Source organism: Macaca nemestrina, chromosome 6 (assembly GCF_043159975.1).
Source record: "Macaca nemestrina isolate mMacNem1 chromosome 6, mMacNem.hap1, whole genome shotgun sequence".
Taxonomy (NCBI): domain Eukaryota; kingdom Metazoa; phylum Chordata; class Mammalia; order Primates; family Cercopithecidae; genus Macaca; species Macaca nemestrina.
In genome coordinates, this window is record NC_092130.1 from 164,413,497 (window position 1) to 164,434,859 (window position 21,363).

The window sequence follows — 21,363 nt, forward strand, 5'->3', positions numbered from 1 at the left end:
CAATCCTCCTACCTCAGCTTCCCATAGTGCTGGGATTACAGGCGTGAGCCACGCACCTGGCAACACATTTTGAAAAGAATGTTGTTTCTTAATAATTAGATCTTGCTTTCTGACATCCCTAATATTCCTAGTCAAGAAAAAAAATGGCTTCAACTTTTTGTCCAAAGCTTTCAGGATATATTCCTAAAGAAATCTCAGTAATATTTCTTCTGGCCTTTTTGAGAGCAAGATTTGAAGGGATTTTTGTTGTACTCTTTTAAAAAAGCAAATGAGGGATAGCTCCTCTTCAGTGACAGGCCAAGCTATGAAAACATCTAGACCCACAATCCTTCCTGTGCCAGTGTCAGGCTGCCCCTGAGGACAGGGAAGTCCTGGGGAGAAAGCATTTTGCCCCGATGAACACATGAACTCAACATTCGTGTGCATGCTTCCGGTGAGTTGAGAAATCCAGATGACCCGAAGAAAGATTTTCTTGGAAAACAATATCCCTCAGAACCCTATTGCATAATGGCTTTTGTTTGAAACTTTTTTCAGTAAGGGATCTTTTTGCTGAGTGGCTAGGCGTTCTCCAGACAAACCCCCCAACTCTCACAGGTACAGCCCGTTTTGCTGTCTGCTCTCCACCTCCCTCCTGTGACTCGAAGGAGGAGATTTGATAGCCCAGGGTGAAGTTTCAACCTCCTGTGGCCACTCCACCCTTAGGTGGGTGCCTAGTCATGTCAGGAAAAAAAAAAAGCTGGGGGAAGAGAAAGGGCAGGCGGGCCTAGGTGAAGTCATCCAATGAAGGTTACTGGCTGAGCAGGGACACCTTCTCACACGACTGGAGAGAGAATGCGGGGCAGCTGGGCAGGGCTCACTTCCAGCTGCCTGTCACGGTACTGGGAGTAAGAGGTGACCTCTTTATTTTTAGAAGGGGGCAGTGATAATAACCCAGCTCCTAGCTTCATTCAAGGCAGGCAGGCGCTTTGGAAGTTTGTAAACACCGACTTTCTGAGTAAGGGAGGAGCACTTTTTCTCCAAAAAGGAAAGAACGTCTCTACTGGGTTTTTTTCCTCCTGATATTTGACATTAGAGTAGAAAAGAAACTATTGTTTGGCCCCATTAGCTGCGGTTAGCAGGTGCTGCAGCCTTCGCCACTGTTATTTTTAAAGGGCAGAAATGCCTGAAGGTGAAGACTTTGGACCAGGCAAAAGGTAATTGTGATATCTACGTACTTACTTATTTTTCAGTCTGTTTCATTGACTAGTTATCTTTTTAAAAATATTATGACTAATTTAAAAAGGAGTTTAAAATGTAAAAATATTAAGAATGCAATCCTTTAATTTCAGAAAACATAATTTTCTTTGGCACGAACTCAAGAGAGACAAATAACTTAATGTACTCTTAAAAACTTATGCCAATAAGTGCTTTTCTTGAATCAGAAAGTGATGGCCAGAAATTTTTTTAAAAAGTGTTTCCCAGCACATCATGTAGAATCTACTTGAATGTTTTCATGTTGGATTTTTAACATTAGATGATAGTTGTTGGAAATCTAAGCTGCTGAACATTTTTAAAAACCTTTTGCATTTTAAAGATTTGTTAAGCATTTCTAAAGGTTAAACATTGGACCAACATACCATTCTGATATTGTAAAACTTTAAAACCACAGTTCTTATTGTTGAAAATGTGATCACTTGGGCTCCCTTTACAGGAAGTACATTAATTGTATCACTATTTATATTAATATGTAACTCTAAGAAGGGGGAGATCAAGAGGAGGGAAAGGAAGCAGGCAACTAATTCCTGCTCATATGAGCATAACTGTGCCTAGAGTGAAAAAGTCTGCATTTTAGCCCCATTGCTGTGAACAACTTTTGTATGAGTCAGTTAGATGCCTTCGTTGGAATTCTAATTGGGGCAATTGAAATTCAGATATGAAGTAGACAGAAAATTGTTAAACAAGAAAAGGAGTGGGACAATTTTCTTGCCCAAGAAAGTGGAAACTGGTAACTCTCTAGGAACAAGGGCACCAAAATACATTTTTGTCTTGTATTAAAGACAAGCATCCTCTTTCAGCCATGGGTATATGGGGCATGTTTGTGTGTGTGGTAATTATAATCAGTTGTAATAGAGTCCGTAAAAGCTACTTTTCTCTAGTTTTTCTGGTTTCTATTTTCTTACAAATTCCTTCCTAGTACATTAACATTATGTTGACATTTAATTGAACAATGAAACAACTTTCGACATAAAATGACACAGTAAATGAAGTACTTGAAGATGACATTTATAGAAATGCTTAGAGTGGGATATGGGTTAACTAGCTGGTTAAGAAAACATTTCCAGAGAAGTGTAAATGTCAGGTTCAGTTTCCAGATGATGGGTTGATTTACTTGTATGTATCCCCTTCATGACATTTTAACATTTCTGGCAGCAGGACTTTTATTTTCCTCTTGGCACCTAGGCACTCCCACCCGCTCTCTGCATAGAATTTTGCACAGAATAGGCATTTTGAATACATACTTGTAGAATGAAATGTATTGATAAGCTATTTGATATGTGCAGTACATATTTCTGGGGCCTACTCATTTTAGAGGTTGAAAGAAGGGAGAGATTTGGCAGAAATGTGATTAGGGTTGCTTTAATATAATGCGATATTTTCACAATTAAGTAGTAATTATTGATAAATATTTTGAACCAACATTTTGTGATATATACTAAACAAACATAAGAAATTTTTCTAAGAATGCTGGTTAACAGCGGTAAACAGATAAGAGTATATAGATATTATATAACTATACACACATAACTATATATTATACACACATATAATGATTATTATTACCAAGGATTAGTAATGTATTGGATTGAAAATGGGAGACGACTTCTCCATTGAGGTAGCATATTCCTGTGCCACCTCCCCCGCTACTTGTAGTTTTAATTTTGATAACTTTAAGCTTTTACCTATTGGTGGTTTTCTATACAATATACTTTATCTTCATACATTTGTTTTTTCCTCTATCTGTGCAGAAAGAAGGGGCAACCCATACAGGGGGAATGTTTAGAGCTAGGCTAGAAATAAAAGATTACACCTGGCCAGGTGCTGTGGCTCACACCTGTAATCCCAGCACTTTGGAAGGCCAAGGCAGGAGGATCCCTTGGGTCCAAGAGTTTGAGACCAGTCCGGGCAACATAGGGAGACTCTGTCTGTACAAAAAAATACAAAAAATTAGCCAGGTGTGTGCACCAGGGGGGTTGAGGTGGATCACCTGAGCCCAGGAAGTGGCGATTGCAGTGAGCCATGATCAGACAACTGTACTCCAACCTGGGTGACAGAGTAAGACCCTGTCTCAATAAATAAATAAATAAATAAATAAATAAAAAGATTGCAGTGGAAAAGGAATTTGACTTTTGCTACCTTTGAGACAAAATGCCTTTGGACAAGTCTTTTGGTGCCTTGTCTGAAAGAGAAATAACTGTTGGAAGTTGTTTATCTGCGGACAAAGTGCATTCTTAGAGCTTGATTGCAGCAGGTTCTAGTTGAGTCTCACACTGAGGCTTCTTCATGTGACTTTAGTCCCATTTTGGCACTTGATGTCCTAGATTGCTCTGGAACCATCAGTGAGCTAAATCTCAGTTTGGTTTTTAAAAAATCAGTGGAAGCCAAATGCTCAGCAGCTTCTTAAGTGTATCCGGTGTAGGGCAAACTGCTGTGTGTGACCCGGTCTCATGGCCCCGAGGCACCATTCGATATTCACCAAATGGACTTGGTGAACCAACGGCCTGAGAGGGGGCAGGTCCAGGAGAGACCCCCCCCTCCTTGTGGTTTATCTTTTGTCAGCAATATGTGGTCTTAGTAGGAGCCTCTGGAGACTCCATGCCCTTTTCCAAGGTCAAGAGACGAGGGGAGAGGGTGAACCTGAGTGCCACTCTGAAGCAGGCGAGGAAGGCAGAAGCCCAAACGGAGCCTCAGGGGCCAGAGAAGATGGAAAGAATAATGGGGGCAGCGACTAGGGCAGCAGACAAAGTCAAGAAATAGGAAGAAACATGTACCCTGGCCAGAGGCCTGGCTCTGCAATGGTTCCTTGGCCCCACCTTGGAGCCGGGGCCTGGGAGGGCCTCTGACGCCTTCAGCAAGCAGCCTGGGCTGAGGGGTATGGAAAGGGGGATGGTCCCTGTTCCAGCTGTCCTGAAGGGAGGGGGACTCTAGGCACCAAGATGGAGCTCTTCATGCATCTTCTTGTGGAAGCGCTTTCCGGATGACTTCCCGAATAATTGTGTTCACACATTCATTGCTTCACTTGGTAGGGCTTTATGGTGCTCCCAATGTCAGCCAGCTGCAGTGCCAGGAGCTAGGGTGACGTCAGGCCCCTGCTGTCATGGAGCACACAGCCCAGGTGTGGAGACAGACCCCAAGGTGAAAAATAAGTAAGCAAGAGTATTTCAGATAATAGGGGCTGAGGAAATGAAAACTTAAAATGGTCATGTGGGAGAGTACCTGGTGTGCAGGCTGGGGGAGGGGATTAACAGCAGAATGTCACCTGCTAATCCAGGCCCCTGTGAAACATCCTACTGGACTTGTCGTACAGTAAGGACTGAAAAGTTTGTCTGCAAAGGCCACTGAGTCCACACAACTGGAACTTAGTAATACCAGTTTTGGCTCCTCACAGGCCTCTTGTGACTGCTGGAGCGGTAGGGTTGCCATACGTGTGTGTTCTGGGTACAGGAAGGTTATTGTGTTGAAGACCACCAAAGCACTTTTAAAGCCAAAACGTCATTCATAATTGCACTGAATTTTATTCTTGGAAGTTTAAAAGAAATTGACTTAAATATATTCTGTAATCCAGATGTTTTAATAATTCAGATTAGCCAGATTTTAGGCTTAATTTTACATTGACAAAGCCTATCATTGATAATACCATTTCTTTAAAAAATCAGGTGAGGAGGAGAAAAGCCTGGCGCAGGAGCCTGACCAGGGTGCAGTTGGGATTCTTATGAGCCAGCGTATTTCATCTTTTGTATGTTTACAAAGGTCATATGTGGCCTTTGGTTTTGAAACAGGTACAGAGAGGTGAAGTAAACAAAGTTCACACAGCTGTGAAGTGAGGACGTTGTGATTTGAAGGCAAGTGGTTGATTCCTGAGGATCCTGTGCAGTTAGACACATCTATAGCTGTTACGTGGTTGCAATGCCCTAGATGTGTTTAGCACTTAGAAAGAAGGGCAGTGTGGGCACAGAAAGGTCAGTAGGGTTGGCACCCAAGGAGAAAGGAGAGAGTGGCTGAAGTGGGAGAGGTATATAAGAGTCCTTCACTGGGCCGTGCAGGCAGCGGTGTGATGGTGAATGTCATGGAATCTGCTCTCTGTGGTAGAGAATGCCTGATTTTTAGCATTTGCTGATTCCTGTCATGTAAATACTCCCACTGCGGTTGATTTCACATCACCACGTGAGGTCACTAAAAGTGGAGCTGGAACTATTCACAATAGCAAAGACATGGAATCAACCCAAATGCCCATCCACAATAGACTGGATAAAGAAAATGTGGTACATATACACCATGGAATACTATATAGCCATAAAAAGGAATAAGATTGTGTCCTTTGCAGGGACATGGATGGAGCTGGAAGCCATTATCCTCAGCAAACAAATGCAGGAACACAAAATCAAACACCACATGTTCTCACTTGTAAGTGGGAACTGAACAGTGAGAACACGTGGATGCAGGGAGGGGAAGAACACACACTGGGGCCTCTTGGGGGATGGGTTGGGGGGAGGGAGAGCATTAGGAAAAATAGCTAATGCATACCGGGCTTAATTCTAGGTGATGGGTTGATAGGTGCAGCAAACCACCATGGCACACATTTACCTATGTAACAAACCTGCACATCCTGTACATGTACCTCAGAACTTAAAATAAAAATTAAAATAAAAAACAGTAGAGCTGGAAAGAGAATCAAAATACTGGCCCTCATGAGCCTGCGGAGGTCAGTCCCAATACACCACTGATTGTGGGCCAACACAAGAGTGAGCATTTAATTCTAACTGTGCTGTGGCGCCTTCATTTACATATCCCTAAGGTATAATAGACATTCAGCAAAAGTTTGTAGAAGGAATGATTTAGTTTTCTTTTTGTATATATTTTTTTTTTTTTGAGACGGAGTCTCGCTCTGTCACCCAGTCTGGAGTGCAGTGGTGCGATCTTGACTTACTGCAACCTCTGCCTCCCGGGTTCAAGCAATTCTCTGCCTCAGCCTCCCGAGGAGCTGGTATTACAGGTGCCCACCACCACGCCCAGCTAATTTTTTTGTATTTTTAGTAGAGATGGGGGTTTCACCATCTTGGCCAGGCTGGGCTTGAACTCCTGACCTCGTGATCCACCCACCTCAGGCTCCCAAAGTGCTAGGATTACAGGTGTGAGCCACCGCACCTGGCCTATGAAATTATTTATTTTTCTTCCACTCTTCTATGATAGTCATGGAAAATGTCTCTTAGATATGGGAAATGTGTACCACTTTTGAAATTCTATTTGTCCCAGCTGGGCTAATATTTAAAACTGATTAAGAACATGTAGAACAATGCAATCTTTTTGATGCAAGAGAGTTTGTTGAGTTTGTTTTGCGTGAGATATCTGAATCACCAGTTAATAAGTGGTGTGCTTCCTAAACCCTTGCAGTGCCCCAGTGAGTTTCCTGTAATCACACCCCTGTGAAAGCTGATTTCTGTTTTCTAAACACAGAGTGACTAATTCTTTTCTGCTGTTCATAAAATGTGATGAAGGTTTCTCTGGTTTACCATACCCAAGGAGGGCTGCAGCTGCTATGGGTGGCCATGGGGAGGGTCTGTCCCTGGTGACTGACAGGACAAAAGCCTAATTGTGTGGGCTTCCCTTTATTCCCCGCCTCTTGTCTCTTTATGACAAATCTGTGTCTAAATACATTAGAGCATCTTGCTGCTTCTCCACAGTGGGCTAATCTGGGTCCGGCAGAAACTATGTGGACATGAAGTCTTGTCTGAGAGCAAGCCTGATACACTACTATTTGTATATTTTAAAAACAATGTCTCTTTAAACAATTTTCCCACTAAAGGATGTTATAGCTGTTCATTTGGGAAGATAAAAATAGTATTGGGAAAAAAATATAATGGCAAAGAGATCAACTGTAATCTTAATGCCCGAAAAAATACTGTTATACTGTCTTCTGGTTCTTACTGAATATATTTTCTTGGCAAAGTTATAATAAGTATCTCATATGTACAATTTTGTCTGCTGCTTTTTTTCTCTCACCAGCATGTCTCAGTGGCATCTAGCCATATTGGAAGCATTTTTAAATGCCTGCAAAAATATCCTATCCTTTGGATTAACCCACCTTTATTATTGCCTGTTTCTTACGGCCTGGGCCCAGAAGCTGGGACAGCATCATTCCCACCATATTCAATTGGTCAGGCAGCCCAAGAGCCCTGATTAGAGGGGAAGGGACATAGAGCTCACTTTTCCCTTGGGAAGAATGCCAAAGAAATTGGGCTTTAATTTACAACTAACTGAAAGAGAAAAAAATGCTTACTTAATATTTATGACTATGAAATTTTATCATTTGTTAGTGGAAAGGATATCTCTGGTAGTACTTGCCATCTGGTGCTCTCTGTGCTCTTAAAAAAATGCGGGCCAGGCTGGGCACGGTGGCTCACGCCTGTAATCCCAGCATTTTGGGAGGCTGAGGCAGGTGGATCATTTGAGGTCATGAGTTCGAAACCAGCCTGACCAACATGGTGAAACCTTGTCTCTACTAAAAATACAAAAAATTTAGCCAGGCATGGCGGCACATGCCTGTAGTCTCAGATACTTGGGAGGCTGAGGCAGGAGAATTGCTTGAACCTGGGAGGCAGAGGTTGCAGTGAGCCGAGATCACACCACTGCACTCCAGCCTGGGCAACAGACAGAGACTTCGTGCCAAAAAAAAAAAAAAAAAAAAAAAAAATTTGCAGGCCAGTGACCTCTTTCCCTAACAGAATGATGCGTAGTCGCTTGATGAATAAGCTCTTCTACATGGAATAACTTTCCAGTTAATTGAAGCTTGTATTTTAAAGTGTAAACACTGAACGAACACTGAACGATTTTAACCATTGTAACCATTCTGCTGGGTGACTATGAACATGGGTTTTAGAATGATGCAATGCTGTTTTTACTCCTGGCTGCAAATCTCAGCCTCATCAGGTACTAGCTGGGTGACCTGGGGTAAGCTACTTAACCTCTCTGAATTTCATTTTGTCATCTGCAAAATGGGGATAATAATACCTACTTTATAGATTTGTTCTATAGATTAAATATGGTAAGCCACGTTAACTATTCACTTTAGTGAATGGCTCATTAAGTCCTCAGAAGTAGTTGTTAACAGTAATAATAATGATACATAAGTTATACATTTCCTTAAGCAATACAAAATAGGTCACACTGAGTGAAAACATCTCAAACCATCTGTGGTTTGCCCCTAGAGAAAATCCTGATTGCCAGACATAATATATAGGGCAGGTCCTTAATGTGTGGTCTACCCACTCTCTCTAGGTGGTAGTCTCCTTTAGGGGGTGTGCAAAGTTACCTGGGGCCCCTTTTTAGGAGAAGCTCCAACTCCCCAAACAGCTCCAGAGTGCATTCCTGCTCAGTCTGGTCCAGAGGGTCTATGGGCTCTTTGTGGTTGGTTCATCTTGTTTTGACCCTTCCTAAGATTGCTTTAACACATATGAACATTGATCTTATGCCATGGACCATGCTGAGTGAAAGTATTTACTCTTTAGGGGGAAAGCAAGGATGTCTGCCCAGTGCATCTTATAGAGAGATGAGTACCCACACAGCGAATTTCAGGCTCAGGGCATGCATATGTCTTTTGTGCAGTTGGTTTGGTTTAGTCTTTTGAGCACTCTGAATCTTCTGACTGGTCCTATTTCCATTTCTGATTGAGCCATTTGGAGGTTTGGAGGTAAAATTTCAGCTCTCCTCTAGCAAGTGTGTAGAACCCTCTGGAATGCACTCCTGTATGGTCTTCTTCCACATGACCTTCTTCTTCTTTTTCCCTTCATGTTCTTTAGCCTCACAATCTCTCATTCACCCATTCTCTTATCTCTCTCTCTGCTCTCCTTGTACCATCACACCAGTGAACTGCTTTCTTAAAACCCTGGCACCTGCTGTCACTGAATCCCAAATTGATAAAGTCACGAGGCAAAACCTGGATGTAGCAATGCATTGCAATTCATGTAGATCACAAAGTATCCTGAGGCAGAAGTTAGGCAACGGTGGTGTAGGGAATGTCCCAGCTGTCCTGGGAGAAGCCCATGGGCTCTGTGCATATGTCAAGAGGACAGTTGTGTTGCTCCACTTCATATGGACAAGGTCATCCTCTCATTAGGGAGATGGAAGAAATGACCATCTTAAAGGGAGGCTTCCATGGTCTTTCAGGCCAGGCCACAACCTCTGTCCTGCTTCAGCCTCATTTTTGCAGAGTTGGCCTGCCCTAGGTGTAATTGTTACCCGCTGGGTAAATACCATGGAGGGTATAAAAGATTGCTCTGTGGCCCTTAGTTGTGTCATTGGGGGCAGGGGGGAAATTACCAGACTGCAGATTCTTTACTTTGGAAGGGAGGATTGTGGTTGTGAGTGCCTGATATGGGAACAGTTGAGGGAAAGGATGGAAGCTCAGAATGTTCTCTCACTAGTAACAGTGATTTATGAAGGGTTGCTATGTCCTCAACATGCAAGTGTTTCACTGGTGAAGCCTGGCATTCCCAGAGGTGGGCAGACACCCACACAGGATGCTGGTGGTGGTGAATGAGTGTCACATGGTAATTACATCAGGAATGGCCTCCTTGCTAGCTATGTAAACAAAACAGAAGGAGCTGCGCACAAATAATACTCTGACTCAGGAAGTGACATCGCATGGTGATGGTTTGGTTGAATTGTAAGCAAGTGCTTCATTTTGAAAAGAAAACAAACCCATCTATCGGTGCAGAATCTTAATATGATACCTCTAAAAATTATAAACTCTATTTTAGATTAGGTAAGGGGGTTAAAAGTGTGTTTATGTTTCTTAGAAATTACTAGTTTCTATTGCTTTGAACATTCTCTCCAGGAATCACAAATTATATGGCACATATATGTTTCTGGAGTAGCTTATAACATTAGTGGTGGGTAACTTTTCCTCCAGAGTGACTGGGGTAGCCATGATTGAAGTAAACCGAACGTTAATTCTAAATACAGTCATGCGCCACATAAAGACATGGCCGCGTATATGACATTGGTTCCATAAGATTACACTGGAATGGAAGAGTCCCTGTTGGCTGGTGATGTCTTCATCATCCTGTCCCTGGGTAGGCCAAGGCTAATGTGTGTGTCTGTGTCTTAGTTTTTAACAAAAATGTTTAAAAAGTAAAAAAAAAAAAAAAAAAAAAAAAAATTAAAAATAGTAAAAAGCTTCTAAAACAAAGATAAAAAGAAAGAAAATGTTTTTGTACAGCTCTACAATGTGTTTTAGGCTAAGCGTTATTACAAGAGTCAAAAACTTAAAAAAGTTAAAAAGTTTCTTCAGTAAAAAAGTTACAGTAAGCTAAGGCAATTGTGGAAGAAAAATTTAAAGAATTTAACTCAGTCAGTGTACGGCATTTGTAAAGTCTGCAGTAGTGCACAGTAATGTCTTAGGCCTTCACATTCACTCATCACTCACTGACTCACCCAGAGGAAGTTCTAGTCCCACAAGCTCCATCCGTGGTAAGTACATTATATAGGTGCATCATTTTTTTTTCTTTTTTTTTTTTTTTGAGACAGGGTCTCGCTGTGTTGCCCAGGCTGGAGTGCATTGGCACGATCTTGGCTCACTGCAGCCTCGACCTCCTGGGCTCAAGTGATCCTCCTGCCTCGGCCTCCTGAGTAGCTGCAGCTACAGGCATGCACCACCATGCTGGCTAATCTTTGTATTTTTTGTAGAGATTGGGTTTTGCCATGTTGTCCAGGCTGGTCTTGAACTCTTGAACTCAAGCAATCCATCTGCCTCGACTTCCCAAAGTATTGGGATTATAGGCGTGAACTACTGTGCCGGCCCCATTTTAAAAAATCTTTTATTCTATATTTTTATTGTACCTTTTCTACGTTTAGATGCACAGATACTTACCATTGTGTTATAATTGCCTGCAGTATTCAGTACAGCAGTGTGCTGTACATGTTTGTAGCCTGGAAGCAATAGGCTGTACCCTGTAGCCTCGGTGTGTAGTAGGCTATCCCATCCAGGTTTGTGTAAGTATACTCTTTGGTGTTCACACAGTGACAGAATAGCCTAATGATGCATTTCTTAGAACATATCCCCATTGGTAAATGATGCATGACTGTAGTCATAGTTTCTGCATTCTGAAATATTGTGAAAACTTCCTTTTGGAAGCATATTTGTTTGTGCTCAGGAAGGCTTTGAGATAGACTTTATTATAAAATGAATGCATAGAGAAATCATAAACCGCGAATGAATTGACTTGCTTGCTGAAACAAGAAGAGATTTGCTCAATAAACTAAGGTACAGCAAACATTGGCAATGATGATAAAGGAGGTAACTGATCATTCCTTTTTTTTGGGCACAGTTGAGGGGAAAATTGGAAGCTGTTGTGTCCCATAAGGCAAGTGTTGAGGGTTTGATGACTTCATTCTCTCATGCCAACTCCTATAAACTGGAAATGGTGCCTGAAGCTCTAATAGGATCATGAGGCCTTGTTGGGAATTTTCTGGAAAGAGTACTATGACACATTAGTGTGGTCTGCCATGCATGGCAATGGTGGAATGGTACATGCCTATCCTGAGATGAGGACAGAGGGTGATAATCCTTCTCTTTATTTAGATAAACTTTCAAAGACATTATAAGTGGTCAGTGATGTTGATGGGACCTTGACTTTTATCCCCCCCACCCCTATTAGTTACCAATGTTGTGAAGCTTATGACCTTGGCAACTTTACCCAGGAAAATCTGAAGGTTAGGTGCCTCCCTGCTAAAGCCCGGGTTAACTGCTAGGCAGGGGCTATTTTAAGATCAGAGGAAAGCCTTTGTCATTGTAATACTTTACATGTCAAATCTGACATAGCAGCTTTGCCAGTAGTGTGACAAGAAATTGTGTGCATTTATTTCACTTATTGCTAGCCAAAGGAAAATTTTTCATCCAACTTCCATAGAAGAACTTGTTTCATCTGGAAGAGAACGGGCGTTGGAGGCTGGTGGATTGAGACTGGAAAGACTGGGTTCTGATCCTGGTTGCATCTTCTTGGCTGTGTCTGCTTTCTTATCTGGAAAATGGAGGCATTTTACCCACTTCATCAGATTGTTGTGAGGATTAGAGATAATAATAAAGCTGCTAATGTCATGCCTAGCACTTGGTGTGTGCTCAATAAATGGGAGGTGCTATTAGAGTAGAAGCTCTCTTAATAGTTCCTAGTAGCTTGTGGAATTAGTGATTTTCATCACCTTTGTATAGCCATGTGTCTGAACCTATGACACCCTGAACTAGTAGATTCCTGTGCCTGGGCCCAAATCCACCCTGCAGCCTGATTTTTGTATATGAAGTTATTGGATCACAACCATGTTATTTGATTTTCATATTGTCTATGGCTGCCTTCTTGCTACAGTGGCAGAGTTGTATAGCCAACAAAGCCAAAAATACCTACTATCTGTCCCTTTACAGAAAATGTTTGCCTACTCCTACTCTGTATCTCACGGCTTCTACCATTTGAGTTGTGTGCTTGCTGAATCTGTTGTGTTTATTCTCAAATCTCTTTGTGCCCATTGTTTCCATTGTAATTGCATACAATTATGTAAACTGATGAAATAAGGGATCAAAAAGAGAATTGTTGTGGCAGATTCTGTTGGTTGTTCCAAAATACCCAGCTTCCCTTTCTTTTCTGTGTAATGGAATTCTAAGTTTCAGCTGGGTGGTGGCCACCAGCAATTGAACTATGTTTCCTAGACTTTCTTGCAAGTAGGCATGGCCATGTTTCTATGTTCCAGCCAGTGGGAGGAGAATGGAAGTTGCACAGGCAACTTGTAGGCCATGACTTTAAAGAGAAAAGGGACTTATCTTGGCTTCTTTTTACCCCTTCCTGCTGGTGGCAGTGTGGATGGGGAAAGGTCCATGGGGTGGCAGTGTGATTTGACAGTGTCTGAGCAATGAGATGGAAAGGGCCTGGGTCTCCAACATTATGGATGTCCCATATCAGCCTGGGACCTCTATGCTCTGCTGTGACATAGGGGAGAAATGAACTCGTCTCTTATTTAGACCACTGTTGCTTTGACATTTGATATGATAGGAAAACCTATATTTTAATACATATAGCTGTTTATGAAAATTAAGTTAAATGCATTGGAGAGAGTAGGAGCAAGTTGCTAATGCTACTGTTTTTTTTTTTTTTTAAAGTGTGGACAAAACTAAAAAGGTTTGTGGGGGTTGAGCAGAAAAGTTTAGAATGATCCTTTACTTGGATTTGACTTCTATCATTAAATTCTTGCTCCTTTTTTAAATAAATAAAACTAGTAACATGCCTAATACATCAATTTGTTTGAAGCCCTAAATCAATTGGCAATTTGATAACCCCCTGAGTCCCCACACCTAAGTGAAGATTTATTGGATTGAATCGAATACCACAGCGGTGGACTGCTAGGTTTGTTAGTCCCCAGTCAGCACTCAACTTATACCCTGAGTCTAAGAATGTTCCTACTATCCCCCCCCTTTTTTTTTTGAGACAGAGTCTTGCTCTGTCACCCAGACTGGGGTGCAGTGGCGTGATCTTGGCTCACTGCAAGCTCTGCGTCCTGGTTTTATGCCATTCTCCTGCCTCAGCCTCCCAAGTAGCTGGGAGTACAGGCGCCCACCACCACATCCAGCCAATTTTTTGTATTTTTAGTAGAGACGAGGTTTCACCATTAGCCAGGATGGTCTTGATCTCCTGATCTCATGATCTGCCTGCCTCAGCCTCCCAAAGTGCTGGGATTACAGGTGTGAGCCACTGTGCCTGGCCATACCATCTCTTTTTAAAAAATTTTTGTCTTGTCACACCTGACTCAAATACCAGTCTCTCTTTAATATGCTTTGGAATTAATAACTAATCTATACCATTCTAGATAAGGGAAGGAGGATGCTATCTGATATTTAAAAAGTAGCTTGGAAGTGACCATTATTTGCATATTATAAGGACAGGTTATAATAGCCTTGTTAAGCCCCATGATGAAAATGAGAAAGGAAGATTTAATTACTGCCAGGTAATTAGGCCCTGACATGTAGCAGCAACCATTGTTTCTCATAAATCCTTTGCGTTTTAACCCCCATTTTTGTTTCCAGTGAAATCAGAGATCCTTGCTTTGATTAAACACAGAATTTCTAGTTCTAGATTTTACTGGCTTTGCTAAGGAAAGATAACATTAGTGAAGACTGCAGCCATAAGGATCTACAGATATTTCAAAGAGGGCCATGATCCAAAAAAGGTTAACATTCAGCTCCTTATTTTACAAGCAGAGAAACCCAGATTCCTCATGTGGATTAGTCAGACCCCCGAATGGCCTCCCAGTATCATCTGTGGTGGCCATGCTACTGTGATTTGTGTATTACTATAGCCCTACATTCTTTAGCATAAATGGTTACAAGAACATTAATTTCATTTGCTAATGAGTTGATTCATAACAGAATTCCGAGTTGATCCCTTCTGTTATATAGAAGGTATTTTTAATATATAGCAAGCAGTAGCTGCTGTGTTTCTTGTACAGCCTGCAGAACCGTAAGCCAGTTAAACCTCTTTTCTTTATAAATTATCCAGTCTCAGGTATTTCATAGCACTAAGCCATTCATGAGAAATCGGACCGTGTGATCCAATCACTTCCCACTAGGCCCCACCCCAAACACTGGGGATTACAATTCAACATGAGATTTGGGCAGGGACACAGATCCAAAGCATATCATTTGGCCCCTGGCTCCCCAAATCTCATGTCCTTCTCACATTTCAAAATACGATCATGCTTCCAAATAGTCTCCCCAAAACCTTAACTTATTCCAGCATTAACTCAAAATTCAAAAGTACAGAGTTCCACCTGAGACAAGGTTAGTCCCTTACCCCCATGAGCCTGTAAAATAAAAAACAAGTTAGTTACTTCCAAGATACAATGGGGTACAGGCATTGGGTAAATATTCCTGTTCCAAACGGGAGAAATTGGTCAAAACTAAGGAGGCAAAAAGTCCCATGCAAGTTTGAAACCTGGCTGGTCAGTCATTAAATCTTAAAGCTCCAAAATAATCTCCTTTGACTCTCTGTGACATATGCAGGGCACACTTGTGTGAAGGATGGGTTCCCAAGTCCTTGGGCATCTCTGCCCTGTGGCTTTCCAGGGTTCAGCCCCTGCAGCTGCTCTCATGGACTGGTGCTGAGTGCCTGTGACTTTTCCAGCCTGAGGGTGCAAGCTGCTGGTAGACTTATCATTCTGGAGTCTGGAGAATGGTAGCCCTCTTCTCACAGCTGCACTAGGCAGTGCCCCAGTGGGGACTTCATATGGGGGCTCCAACCATATGTTTCTCCTCTCCATTGCCTTAGTAGAGATTCTCCTTGAGGGTGCCACCCTTGCAGCAGGCCTCTGCCTGAACACCCAGGCTTTTCCATACATCCTCTGAAATCCAGGCAGAAGCTGCCAAGCCTCAACTCTTGCACTCTGTGCACCTACAGGCTTAACACCACATGGAAGCCACCAAGGCTTATGGCTTGCACCCTCTGAAGCAGCGGTCCAAGCTGTACCTGGGCCTCTTTGAGCCATAGTTGGAACCGGAATGACTGGGATGTAGGGAGCAGTGTCCCAAGGCTGTTCAGGGCAGAGGTGGCCTGGGCCTGGCCCACAAAAACCATTCTGTCCTCCTAGGCCTCTGGGCCTGTGATGGGAGGGGTTGCTAGATGGTCTTTGAAATGCATTTGACAATGGGGCTTTTTCCCTGTTGACTTGGCTATTTGTACTTGGCTCTTTTTTACTTCTGCAAATATCTGCAGCCTGCTTGAATTCCTCCCCTAAAAAATGGGCTTTTCTTTTCTACCACATGGCCAGGCTGTAAATTTTTCAAACTTTTTTGGTCTGTTTTCCTTTTAAATGTAAGTTCCAGTTACACATCATTTCTTTGCTCACACATATAAGCATTAGTTTTTAGAAGCAGCCAGGCTGAATCTTGAACGCCTTGCTGCTTAGAAATTTCTTTCACCAGATACCCTAAATCATCACTCTTAAGTTCAGAGTTTCACAGGGCAGGGACACAATGCAGCCAGTTGCCTTGCTTAAGGCATAGTAAAAGTGACCTTTGCTCCAGTTCCCAGTAACATCCTCATTTCCACCTGAGACTTCATCAGCCTGGTCTTCACTTTCCATATCGCTACCAGCATAGCAATACAAATGGCTACAACCATTCAAGTCTCCAGGATGTTCCAAATTTTCCTTCATCTCTCTGTCTTCTTTTGAGCTCTCCAAACTCTTGCAACTTCTGCCTATTACCCAGTCTCAAAGCTGCTTCCACATTTTTAGATATCTTTGTAGCAATGCCCCCACTCTTTGGTACCAATTTTCTGTATTAGTCTGTTCTTTCACTGCTATAAAGAAATATTGGAGACTGCGTAATCTGTAAGGAAAATAATTTTAATTGGCTCATGGTTCTGTAGGCTCTACAGGAAGCATAGCGGCTTCTGCTTCTGGGGAGGCCTAAGGAAGCTTCCAATCATGGCAGAAGGCAAAGAGGAAGCAAGGCACATCTTACATGGCCAGAGCAGGAGTAAGAGAGAGAGGGGATAGGTGCCACACACGTTTTAAACAACCAGATCTCTTGAGAACTCACCGTCATGAGCACAGCACCAAGGGGATGGTACTAAACCATTTATGAGAGTCTGTCCCCTGATTCGACCACCTCCCACCAGGCCCCACTTCCAACACTTGGGACTACAATTCAACATGAGATTTCGTGGAGACACAGATTCAAACCATATCATTAACTTTCTACCATTTCTTGTTTGTGTCATCTGTAATCCCAAGTTCATACCCATACCCATCTTCCCTGCATACTGTTGTTGAATATTATATTTATTAATTTACCATTAATACATGTACTATTTACATAATAGCTTATTCTCAAAATCTGCTATTGAGAGAGACTAAGGGCAAGTTTAGCAAGCATTGTCATTTTTTTCTGTTGACTGATAAGGGTCTGATTCTCTTAGTAAGAGTGTATTCCTTTAAAAGCCTCTGATTATTTATGTGAAGATAAATGAGATATACTCTTTAAAGGACTAAGTTTGGAACAAGACCTAATTAAACAGCCCTTGACTTGACTGAATATCTCATCTTGACTGAATATATCCATGTGCTGCGATAGTCACTGCAGGTTTGCTATCTTCCAGGTTATTGCTTTTTATTACAAACGTTGATTCTCCAAACAAAAGTAAATTGAATTGGCCTTCATAATAAAAGCACTTTGGAGAAACTTGAAAATTCAGTGTTTGAGTTGTATATACCTGGTGCTCAGGCCCAGTGTGATGGGTACCATCTCTAAAAAGCAAAATTAGGAACGATATTGTTAATGACTTTTTTTGTGCTGTAGGAAGCATATTTTTTAGTATCGTCACAGGTTTCATATAAGTAGGCCAAATGTTACAATACAGGGAAGGGACATTTACTTTTGACTCCAACTACAGTAAACCCTGGGTTGAAATTCATTGGAAATTGTGGGTCCTAAGTGGAATGCAAGAAAAGGCTTACATCTAAATTAGCAAACATGCTTCACAATAACAGTTTTGTTTTCCCTGAGGAGTGTTTCTTGGCTATCTGATATTATCTGTCCTTCAGGAATAAAGTAGAAATATTTTCTGCCCTCGGGGACAGTGATTGAAGCAAATCTTGGCATTCACAAATGAAAGGGTGTTGAATCTCCTGCCGGTCTCAAGTAGGTGCTTGTCCTGAGCTAGTAATGGAGTTTGCATTACTCATGCCCTGGGCTTATGAAAGTCTAGTTATTAAAATTAAAAACGTTGAAAAATGACTTATACTTGGCATCTTGTTCATAGAAACTTGAATCTGTAATAAATACTGTAGTGGGTAGTTGAGTGTCAGCCTCCCAAATGATCTAGGTGGATTGGATGATTGATGATCACCTGGAGAAGTAGCAGTGCTCTGTTTGAGATGGGAGGTGGAAAGGGTCAATCGCAAAAGTAGGTAGCTGATCTCTGACTCGTTTTAAACTTGGTATAAAAAAAGAGAGAGCCCCAAATAGAACACGAAGTTGCCCTGAGGAAGGCGGGGCTCTCTGGGCAGAAAGCTGCTCCAGGCAGAAAAAGCCGGCACTCACTGGCGCCTTCTGGTCCCTGGCCTTGGGAGGAGTTGCTCACGTGGCTTAATTGGCCTGAGAAAGTGAATCCTTCAAGTTGAGTGCTATGTAATTTCTTAATCTTGTGTTTGCTTTTTTTAATCCTCCAGTTGACACATCTTATTTGCTTTGTCATGGTTCTAATTCTGTGAGTGCTCATGCAGAGAAATATATCTGTTTGTATTTTGTTTCTCTGCCTACATACACTCACATGCAAGTGCCCACACACAGAGGAACATAATAAGTATCCACAGGATTAAAAAAAAATTCTAACACATTACACTAAGAAATGTTAAAATCTGTAACCAGATACTGACTGACCTTTCTAAGAAAAATTCAACAGGAATTAGCATCAACAGATGTCCACTACCAGTAGAGAGCATGAGGCCCTTAGTCACTAGCTGAGAATGAAGGATCTCCGAGCCAGAGCGTATTTATAGGTGTGATGGTTGCAGCAGCTGTTTGTCATGGTTGCCAGGTGACAAGTTATAACAAATCCCCCCCCTTTTTTTTTTAAGTTTGTCAATATGGAATGGCGACATAGCAAACTTTCTGAAAAATATCGTTTGGCTTCACCTTCCATTTCTTACAAATTAAAAATAAAATAATGAGTAGTGTGAAATAATGTAAACTTTCTGGAGGTATTATAACAGAAATTAAAACATCTTTGGAAATGATTATTGCACTATAAATTCATAAGGATGTGAAAAAGTTAAAACTTAACAAGAATAGTTGTGTGTGTGTGTGTGTGTGTGTGTGCGCGCGCGGATAACACTATCTGAAAATATTCTCCAGTGGGGTGCAGTTGCCCTACAAAAACTTGAAAAGCAAAACCAAAAAGGGAGTCATTTTTTCTCTGATATTCCATGTGAAGGTTGGATATTCATCGATCTTTCCATTCTGCCCTACTTATCAGGGCCCAGTCCTGTTCTCTACTGGCATCACAAATGCTGGTGGGCCATGTGGGAACAGTGTCCACAGGAGATACTGGTGGATCCAGGGATTCCCTAGTAACACATTAAGGCTCAAGTTTTGCCAGCAGAAATCTCATATGAAATACTGATTTCCAGTTGCAGAAAGTCTTGGAATATATGAACCAACCTTCCTTGCTTCCTTCCTTCCTTTCCTTCCTTCCTTCCTTCCTTCCTTCCTTCCTTCCTTCCTTCCTTCCTTCCTTCCTTCCTCCCTCCCTCCCTCCCTCCCTCCCTCCCTCCCTCCCTCCCTTTCTCCCTTTCTCCCTTCCTCCCTCCCTCTCTTTTTTTTTTTTAAAGTAGAGACGGGGTGTTGCCATGTTGACTAGGCTGGTCGTGAACTCTGGGGCTCAAGGGATCCTCCTGCCTTTGTCTCCCAAAGTGCTGGGATTACAGGTGTGAGCCACTGTGCCTGGCCCGTATTTCCTAATTAGCTAATTTTGAAGGTATTTTAACTGCCTATTTGCACAAAAGAACAAACAAAACTCTTCCATATAGATGACAGTTGTTTTCCAGATTTTTAATATAACTTTTTGTCTATTGTTTTGTATATTTTTATACATATAAAGGAATGCATGCTAATTATCACCAACATGTAATGTATACAAACATTCAGATAAGTGAATGAAAAACATGGTGCCACTAAATAACCACTGTTAATTATGTTTGATATTTTCTTCTTTGGATGTTTACTGTTTATATTCATTCAATATTTTTATGTGCCTCATAGATGTCAAGCTCTGTTTGCTACTGAAGACAGAGCACTGACCAAGAATTCCTTTATGGAATTTAAAGTCTAATAGGGAGTCAGTGTTACAAATGTCATAAATAGCAATTGATAATTGCCACGAAAGAATGTTACCAGATACGACAGTTGTGGTCAGTAACCAGGAGATCTGCCATGTTTCAAGCCCTTTTCAGCCTCAGTTTTCTCTTGGGTAAAATGGAGATAACCCTACCTTGCAGGGTATTGTAATGGGGATGGGGTCATAGGAGGATCACGTGGAGGACATTGGGACAATGCAGGCAGAGTGCTTAACATAGTGCCTGGCACACAGGGAGAGCTCAGCAGATAGTTGCCATGGTCATGATTATTATGGGCACGTGTTGTAATTTAAGTTTCAGAAGTTGGATTCATGATTATGGAATCACTTTGTGGGTACTAATTTAGCAACAGCTGGAGGGGTTCAGAGAGAAAATAAGAATCTAGACGCCTTAGGACCAAGGAGTTTCACCTGGGAACCAAAGCCGCTTTTTAGCTATTTTGATTTCTATGTGTGTAGCTTGGCATTTAGGGATCCATAATCCTGCCCGGGGCACTGCCCTAACGTGCTTTCCTACTTATCTTTGCGGTAGTCCCCAGGTTCCAATCCAGAGAGTGTTTTTTCTGTATCTCACCCCACATTAGGTGCATTCCCAGTTCCATGTATTACTTCCCTATTCCATTGTGTGTTCATTCTGTGACCTTGGACACTATTGCTGATGTATCTGGGCCTCAACTTCCTCAATCTGTTGAACAGGAATAATGAACAGTAAATCACTCACAGGTTGGTTCTAAGGATTGAACAAGACAGTAAGTTTACAAGATGCTCTTCACTACCTGATCCCTGGGGAGTGTTAGCTATTCTTTTTTATGCTGCCTGTAACCCCCTTTAATTGTTAACAAACTGCCTTTGCTTGATTTATTATATAACCTAATTGCATCTTTCCTTTCTACTACAAATTGCCATCTAAATAAAACTGTTATAGTAATCTGCGTAATCTTATAACTCTTTTTTATAGTTACGTTTATTCATAATTTAAAATATTTTAAACAATTTTCCATTGCTTCTACTGACACATGTGGCACTTTATTTTGTGTTACAAATGCCAGAAACCAGCTTAAGGCACAAGGGAATTGGCTGCAATCATGGGGGATGTCCATGGGTGGATTTGCTTTGCACCTTGCCTTTTGGGCCTAACAGGACCCAAGAACTCAAACCAGATTATCAGGATTCATTCATATTCTCTCCCTGCCTCGCATATATCCTTTTTCCC

The 21,363-nt window shown here is 41.8% G+C and overlaps 1 protein-coding gene and 1 long non-coding RNA gene across 4 annotated transcripts in view; one reads left to right on the forward strand and one right to left on the reverse strand.

The window, feature by feature from the left end:
- The window catches only part of RETREG1 (reticulophagy regulator 1), a 149,569-nt gene that overhangs the window by 111,313 nt on the left and 16,893 nt on the right, over positions 1–21,363 (forward strand). The window contains exon 1 of one of the 2 annotated variants that reach the window (XM_011759331.3): positions 769–1,193. The exons of the other annotated variant lie outside the window; for it this stretch is intronic. Within the exon in view, the coding sequence (XP_011757633.1) occupies positions 1,159–1,193 (35 nt within the window). The 5' untranslated portion in view covers positions 769–1,158. Of the gene's footprint in view, positions 1–768; positions 1,194–21,363 lie in introns of those variants that run through there. 2 annotated transcript variants of the gene reach the window in all.
- Positions 11,996–21,363, reverse strand: part of LOC139363916 (uncharacterized) — a 34,043-nt gene continuing 24,675 nt past the window's right edge. For both annotated transcript variants that reach the window (XR_011625128.1, XR_011625127.1), the window contains exon 3: positions 11,996–12,275. This is a non-coding gene — a long non-coding RNA (uncharacterized lncRNA). The remainder of the gene's footprint in view (positions 12,276–21,363) is intronic.